The sequence below is a fragment of the Abramis brama genome, assembly GCF_963993115.1.
Source record: "Abramis brama genome assembly, chromosome: 1".
NCBI classification, from domain to species: domain Eukaryota; kingdom Metazoa; phylum Chordata; class Actinopteri; order Cypriniformes; family Leuciscidae; genus Abramis; species Abramis brama.
Window position 1 is genome coordinate 52292302 of NC_139963.1, and position 8473 is coordinate 52300774.

At 40.4% G+C, this 8473-nt stretch overlaps 2 protein-coding genes across 2 annotated transcripts in view; both read right to left on the bottom strand.

The window, feature by feature from the left end:
* The window catches only part of LOC311087154 (uncharacterized protein), a 31950-nt gene extending 23892 nt beyond the window's left edge, over positions 1-8058 (bottom strand). The window contains exon 1 of the mRNA XM_084120420.1: positions 7632-8058. The gene's annotated coding sequence lies outside the window, so the exon portion shown is untranslated. The remainder of the gene's footprint in view (positions 1-7631) is intronic.
* Positions 1802-5815, bottom strand: LOC311081623 (uncharacterized protein; the record flags this gene model as incomplete). The annotated part of the gene is made up of 3 exons (XM_084112204.1): positions 1802-3771; positions 4368-4558; positions 5256-5815. 3 exons carry the CDS (start codon positions 5813-5815, stop codon positions 1802-1804), a joined length of 2721 nt encoding a protein of 906 aa, XP_083968330.1.
* Positions 8059-8473: the final 415 nt, after the last annotated feature.

Sequence of the window (8473 nt, forward strand, 5' to 3'; positions counted from 1 at the left end):
CAATGTTACTAGGTCTCCAACCCGGCATCGATCCCGGCATCAATCCCGGGTCGAGTTTGCGTTCACACAGAAGGCGCTCTGGCAATTTGCCGGCAATTTCCCGGGTTCAAAGCGCTGTGTGAAAGGGGCTAAATTGTATTAATCTGGAAATTACCACAAGTCAACATTTAACTTTCCAAGGGTACAGTCTGAGCTCACACAAGCACAAAATCTTCTTATTATTATTCTTCTTATTCTTAACTTCTTATTAAATCTTAAATAAGGTGGTTATCCGTCTAACACGTCCCAATAAACGAGCGACAGCAGGAAGCTTCAGTGCACGCTGCGAGGCAAGGTTTAAAGTGTGAGCGAAGCACCTGAAATGCAACATACCGGCAAGCTCCGCTGCGACGCTCATATTTGCGGCGTTGTCAGTCACAATAGCTGGGTCTTTGGATACGAGGTCCCACTCCTCCAGCGCCGCTTTCAATAACTCTGCAATGTTTGACCCCGTATGGCTCTCGTGCATGGCTCGCGTTTGTAAAACGTGCGACATCAGTTCCCACTCCTCGTTAACATAATGGCAAGTGATTGTAACAAAAGCTTGTAATAAAATCTTTGACATTTTCCATGAGTTTTTTTAAACTCGCGGGCGCCGCTGCGCCCCCTAATGGCTGGGCGGAGTATCGATACTAAGGGCTAGAATATCGATACTGTATCTTTTTTTATTATATCGGTATGTATCTAAGAATCGATATTTTGAGCACACCCCTACTTTACATAATGTAATTAGAAAAAAAATTCTTTCAACTGCATTGGTGGGAGCATAAACACAACCAAAACAATAAAAAACATTGTCAAATTGAGCCCTTACTTTTAAAAATCTGCCTTTTACAACAACTTCTAGCCTACTTCATAAGAAATTGTAATGGAGTTTTTAGAGAATAAGATAGCAACACCACCACTTAAAGAAGAACTATGACTCAAAATGCTTAACCCATCAAATGCCCTTGCCCAATCATCCTCATTGGTAATATCACTATGAGTTTCTTGTGCAAACAAAATGTCTATTTTCTTTATTCTCATTAACTCATACAATTCAAACCTTTTCTTCCCTTCTCGTGCCCCGTTTAAATTCAGGGAAGCAAAAAATCTTTCATAAAAGAGAAGAAAAGGATAAACAAGACACAAAAAAAAATTCATCTCATAAATATAATTTTAAACCTTCTCAACATTAATTCCTAATTGAAAATGTACTTTTGTGAGAATTTTCCTCAGTCTGTATACCTCTTGATCAGAAAAAAAGACCCTCACTCTTAAAAGACTTTGCTTTCTCTACAAATTGCTCCAAATCAGGAAAGTACTCAGTAATGCGCACATTTCTTGCATTCTTTGTTACTCTCAAAAAGAGCTTCACGTCATCTACACTGTAAGACCGCTCTGAAGGCTCATCATTTGTATGATCAAAAGTACAGGGATTAAAGTGAAAAAAATTCTTCTGACTGAAATTTTTTTTCAGGCCAAGTCATATTCCTTTAAATTTTTAAATAGTCGAGACCAATAGCATTTTAAGGGGAGACGTTTTAAACCGCTTTAATGTTGCCAGATGGCGTATTTTAAAAGCTATTTTAATCAATGAAAAAGAAAAAAACTTAGCTTGACAAATAATCAACCATCTACATAACTTTTCAGTGCATGTTTTTATTTATCTTATAAGACCAAACAATGTTTTATGAAACTCTTAATTAACAGGAAAAAAAAGATAAAGTAACAGCACCACCATTAAAGTGCTATTCTTGTGCAAAAGTCTCTAGAGTGCTTTTTACTTCTTCTGCCTTTTGGCTGTGAAACCATATTCCTGAAGCTTGGCTACACCAGACACCCGTTTCAGTGTTTGACTACTAACTACATGTGCAGGAGTTGCTCCATGTGAGGTGGAGGCTGTAGCACCAGTGCGTTTAACTCCAGGGATGGAGGAGGTGGAGGCTGTAGCAGCAGTGCATTTAACTTCAGGTTTGGAGGAGGTGGAGGCTGTAGCAGCAGTTTTATGTTTAACTCCAGGGGTGGAGGAGGTGGAGGCCGTAGCAGCAGTTTTGCGTTTAACTCCAGGGATGGAGGAGGTGGAGGCTGTAGCAGCAGTTTTATGTTTAACTCCAGGGGTGGAGGAGGTGGAGGCCGTAGCAGCAGTTTTGCGTTTAACTCCAGGGGTGGAGGAGGTGGAGGCCGTAGCAGCAGTTTTGCGTTTAACTCCAGGGATGGAGGAGGTGGAGGCTGTAGCAGCAGTTTTATGTTTAACTCCAGGGGTGGAGGAGGTGGAGGCCGTAGCAGCAGTTTTGCGTTTAACTCCAGGGGTGGAGGAGGTGGAGGCTGTAGCAGCAGTGCATTTAACTCCAGGGGTGGAGGAGGTGGAGGCTGTAGCAGCAGTGCATTTAACTCCAGGGGTGGAGGCTGTAGCAGCAGTGCATTTAACTCCAGGGGTGGAGGCTGTAGCAGCAGTGCATTTAACTCCAGGGGTGGAGGAGGTGGAGGCTGTAGCAGCAGTGCATTTAACTCCAGGGGTGGAGGAGGTGGAGGCCGTAGCAGCAGTTTTGCGTTTAACTCCAGGGATGGAGGAGGTAGAGGCTGTAGCAGCAGTTTTGCTTTTAACTCCAGGGATGGAGGAGGTAGAGGCTGTAGCAGCAGTGCGTTTAACTCCAGGGATGGAGGAGGTAGAGGCTGTAGCAGCAGTTTTGCTTTTAACTCCAGGGATGGAGGAGGTAGAGGCTGTAGCAGCAGTGCGTTTAACTCCAGGCGTAGAGGAGGTGGAGGCTGTAGCACAAACAGAAGAGGTGGAACCTTTCTTTACTTTTTTAACCCTAACTGCTGAGAGGACCTTCACAGCTTCCCTCAGTTTCCTTTCCTTTTGCTTGTCAAGGTTCTCCTTCTTTTTCTTCAATTGATTTTGGTATGTCCCATAAGAAGACAGGCACGATCTCCTCAATGCAGGGGTAATTTGTATTTTGGAGGCAGTTTCGCCAATTACCTTCATGTGGGACTTGATAATGGCTAAGCCTTCATAAGTCTCAATGTTTAGCCTAACCCTGTCTTTCTCAATTATGTCATCCATGATGTTAAACGATCCTTCGACAAGAGGGCCAGTGAACAATGATAGAAGAGCCTTTACCAACTTCCCTAAGATGGGGAATCTCATTCCTCCTCCTGGCATCTTCATGGCAAAGATCTTACTCCACCAGTCAACATCGATTCGTGCAATGTTCTCCTCAAAACATTTGGCCAGTGCTCCTAGATCTGTATCAATCTGGTAGGCTCGCACCTCTTCATCCAGTTGACCCAACTCCTCAGACTTCACAGCATTTGGCAAGGCCTTGGCCAAGGTGTTGAATGCACCTTGAACTGATTCATGGAGAATCAATGATGGCGTCAGCACAGATAAAGAGGTGATGATGTTGTTGTTGAGGGGAAGGTTTTTCAGGAGGAATGTTGCTGCCTTTATGTAGCCTTCTCTGAGAGAGCTGTAGACCTTCTGCACCCAGGGTTTCTTTTCCACTCTAGCCTTGTTTAAGGCAAAGAAGCTGAACTTCCCCACAGACAACCTTTTGTCAGTGTACTGCAGGTCTCTCTTGTGAACATTAAGCTTCAACAAGCCCTTTGCACTCAAGGGGATAGTTTCAGGCTTCATAAATTTTGAGAGAAGTTCCCGAACCAGTAGCACCATTTCAGCATGCAGCACATGGATCATGGGCTTTTCATTCTGCAACTTCTTCAGGAACACCTGGAAAGTTGGAAGTACACCTGAAAACCACAATAGAACCTGATTAGAAATGTGTCTGAATATTTTATCCATTTATTCATTATCACATTAATAGTAATGTAACATACTCTTCCTTGAATATTACAACCCTTTATATATTTTTTTAGCTTTATTGTTTTATTGTTATATTCATCTGTATAAATTTACTTTGTTTTGAAATGTGCTGTTTAAAGGGATACTCCACTTTAAAATGAAAATTCTGTCATCATACAGATATTTAGAAGAATATCAGTAACCAGAAACTGTCTGGTTACTGATATTCTTCTAAATACATTCCTTTCTGTTCAGCAGAAGAAAGAAATTCATAAAGGATTGAAACAACATGAGGGTGATTGTATGATGACAGAATTTTCATTTTAAAGTGGAGTATCCCTTAAATAAAGTTTAGTAGTAGTAGTATGAACCAAAGTTATCTGATTAACAGTGATCTAAAAACTGCATTTATGGTTAACTTAGATTCCATTCCAGGATTCCAGGAAACATAAGCACATAATAAATATACCAATAAAAGGATTTCAATACATAAGAAATCTCTGTACTTTTCTTACCACTTAAAGTGAATAAAAAGTGAACATACCTCGGTATAAATCAATCAGGGTTGTGAGCTTGTCAAACTCTGAAAAAAGCATACAGATGCGCATCTTCCGATTTTTGTTGACATCACTTCCGATCTTTGCAGATTTTGCCATTTGCTGTTGCAGAAAAATTATTCTGGCCTTCTCATCAGATGTAACTGCATGCTTATCAAGAAGCTGGTTTAGGAGCCATCTGCATCACAAAAAAGCATATACACAAGGATTAAGGAGAGAAAACAGACATTGCTATTTCTAATTGCCAATACTTAATTTGTCATGATATAATTTTTGTTTAGAGGTCAAGGCACTTTCCATCCCTCATATGAAGGTTATTTAATAATTTCACTGCATCTGTAATGAAGCCGAGCTTCAATATTTGTCCTTATTTAACCCTTTAAGTCACTACTTTATATCTATTACTTGATATAACCTAATTGATCATTGATATATACACACACACACACAGACAAGTGAATCTCAAAAAATGAGAATATTGTGCAAAAGTTATAATTTTGATGATTATTATGGCTTACAGCTTATGAAAACCACAAATTCAAAATCTCAGAAAATTAGAATATTACATGAAATCAATTTAAAAAAAGGATTTTAAATACAGAAATGTGATGTCGGCCCTCTGAGAAGTATATTCATGCATATGTATATAGTTAAATATACTAAATATATTAGTTTCACCTTTTAATTTGAATGACTAAAATACACAAACTTTTGCACGATATTCTATATATATATTGTTTGTTTGATTATCACCCCAAAGAAAGAAAAAACAAATCCATTGCTTTTTTTCTTTAACACTGAAGGGCTAATGAGATCTTGCAAACTGGGCCTACTAGTACAGAAATTAAATAATAAAAAAGAGAATGCTATCATACCTGTGTTTGTGTTGATCATGAGGAGACAGGACGCTGTAGAAGTGCACAACCAATGGATCCATAAGCTCCCGTATTCTGTTGCACACATCTAGCATTTGCAGGAACCTGCTGCTGATGGGACGTATTAGGCTCTTATTCGCCAAATGAAGTAAGGACTGAAACTCAGAAAAAACTTCTTTCTGTTTTGGTGATTTTTCAATGTCATAGTATACATCAGAGCAAAATTGTTCCACAAATCCCTGGAAAGGATTTAAAAGGGCCTTGGCTGCATTTGAGACCATATGGACAGTGTCTCCGCTGATGTCCAGGAGTGATGGATTTTCTCTCCTGATTAGTGTCTCTACTCCAGACTTTTTCCCTCTCATTACATTGCAGTTATCCAACAGTATACCAACAACCTGATTCCAGTTCAGGCTATATGACTGGAGAATGTCTGTCAGTGTGTGTGTGATTGTTAAGGCATCTGCAATATTCATTTTCCTTGAGGCCATATGCTGAGTTGCCACTTTACCCATATCCTCATCAAAGTATCGAATAAGAACATTCAGAATCCTGTCCATGTTTCCATCTGTTGACTCGTCTACATTTAAAGAAAACATCTTCGTTTTCAGCTTTGTTGATAATTCGTTTTTCCAATGAACAGCAATGCCATGTGTGCACAAGTAGGAGGCGTGTGCATTAGATACAGACAATCTCGAAAGTGCACTCTTGTCTTTGACAGCTGATTGCATTAAATTAACCAGCGGTTGTGAGACTTTGAACGACAGGTCATGCTCCGCTATGAAAGAACATATGCGCACTTTTAGATCGCACACACGATCGGCCATGGATGGATGAACCTCCGTTGTGGTACTTGTCGCACCAGGCAGGGAGCATGTGTATTGCAGAGCACGAACGGCAGCATTGTGACTAGCTTCTGACTGATGGCGAGCAAGCACTTTTTTGCCATTATTGCCATATTGTAGTCTCCTGTGGCATACTGTGCAAAGGCACGTACCTGGCAGTTTGATTTTTTTAGCCCACGAACTAAAAGGCTTGCCATTCTCACCCATTTCGCTGAGCCAAGCCCATCTCCACTTATTTTTGACACTTTTATCTATCTCCGATACATCGGAGCCTTCCTGCAGTGTGTCCATGGTAAAGTTAACTGAAATGTAGTTCTACACCAGCGCTCATCTGACATGCACTTCTCCAAAGCTCATTGAGTGAACACGGAGCAACTTTTCCGTGAGCGGGAATTGAAAACCCGGAGTGGACCATGAGTGAAGTGATTACAGAATGCTTAGAGTGGAGAGAGGAACGTGCTTTCGCTCCACTCCAGGCTTTGATCACATCCCCCTCCGCAGGGTGAATAAGCGTCTTTCCTTAATTTAAGACCTATTCAAACTAAAATTAAGACATTTATTACACTATTTGAGAAATTAAAGCCTATTCACGGCCTTAAAATTATGAAAAGTGAATTTAAAACATTAAGGACAGACGGGAACCCTGCAATTGACGGAAATCCGTCATAGACTCGCTGCAATTAACGGAAATCCGTCGTAGCGACGGAGAACTTTAATCCCTGAAAGTAACACTATATTCTGAAATGTCTGAGTCACTTTCGGTAGCTGCTATCAGTTTGACTATTCCCTGGCTTTCTAGATTTACTAGAGTGGCTCTGTATCATTCTCCTCTTTTGTGGTGTTTTAAAAACACATCCTCTCCCCCAGAAACCTGACTCCCATCCATCTCCATAACTTGACTACTTCCTGAACTCTGCATATCTAAACCACCAGTTAACTGACACCTTTCATCAGAGACAGAAGCTCCTTCTATAACTGCCACTGACTCGATCCCCTTTTGCTCCAAAACTGCAGCATCACCTGATGAACCCGCTAAGCCTGCATCTACAACAGAATGCTGTACATTGTTTAACCAACCAAAACCAATGGAATTTCACTATTTGATTTAGCATCCTTTTTTGGGCGGTGTAGACAACGGTAACACTGGAACAAAAACATTGTCAATAACAACTCCAGTTTCAACCAACATGTTCGCCAACTCAACGGTTTTCAAAAACACAACAACCGCGTTGTTCATCCTTGATGCCGACAGAATGTTTTCACAGACAACCACCTCCCCAACAGCTAAACTGCACTCTTCCACAGAAGCATTCAGACTAATTTTCACAGCGTGACACCGTGTGAGGAAATCTAACGTCCTCGCGGCCGAAGTCATCCTGCCAGTTATAAAGAACTGGCAGAGAGACAACAAACCACTATCTTAATACTTTTAAACCAGTATACCACAAGTAAAAAAAAAAAAAAAGTCAAAGATAGAAAGAATAGAAAACTTCTTATAGGCACAGCGGCCTCAAAGAAAGACTCCACTCACCACGCGTCTCACTCGCTCTCACAACAAAACGCTCGCGCATGCGCACAGAGAGAGAGAGAGAGAGAGAGAGAGATCCCAAGTACACCTGGCTGCAGCCTGCAGATTTGGGCGGGGGTGCACCTGGGGCGGGGCTGCACGTCTCTTCCCGCCAACATCTCTTCTCATTGGTTAGTGGCGTGAAGTCACGACGTAGATTCTAGCATGTTTTCATTTCCGATGATCATCGCTGCATGGTGAGTACACTACAGCCAGACAAGCTACTCTTTTTTTTGTTCTAATTTTATTTACATTTTATTTTACCATTTTTAATTCTGAAGTGATGTTTAGTGTGATGTTAAAATTAAGTGGTGTAAAAATGAGATCGTGTAGCTTTACTCATCATATCACACAAATAACTAGGACAGCGTAGGTCTAAGTGTGTGTGTGTGTGTGTAGTGTGTGTGTGTGTGTGTGTGTGTGTGTGTGGTTTTGGTGGGATTAGGATAAAGTGTTAAAACCATGGGATAAAACCATAGACTGTAAAAAAGGTTAAAACAAGACCCTTAAAAAGAAATACAGTGGCAAAACTGAACCAGGAGAAGAAATATAGGATTTAAGAGTCAATAGTAATATACAAAGTTATATTTTAGGATATTTTTTTCTATGAATAAATTGATTAAATGTATTTTGATATTATTGTTATTATATATATATATATATATATATATATATATATATAAGCATGCGGTATTAAAGCGAACTCGCACAATGGGTTCAAGGAAAGTAATTTACATTTAATTTAGTTCGATGCAGCTCGGTATACGCAACAACTGAGGATATTAGAAGACATGTTTGTCGTAAGT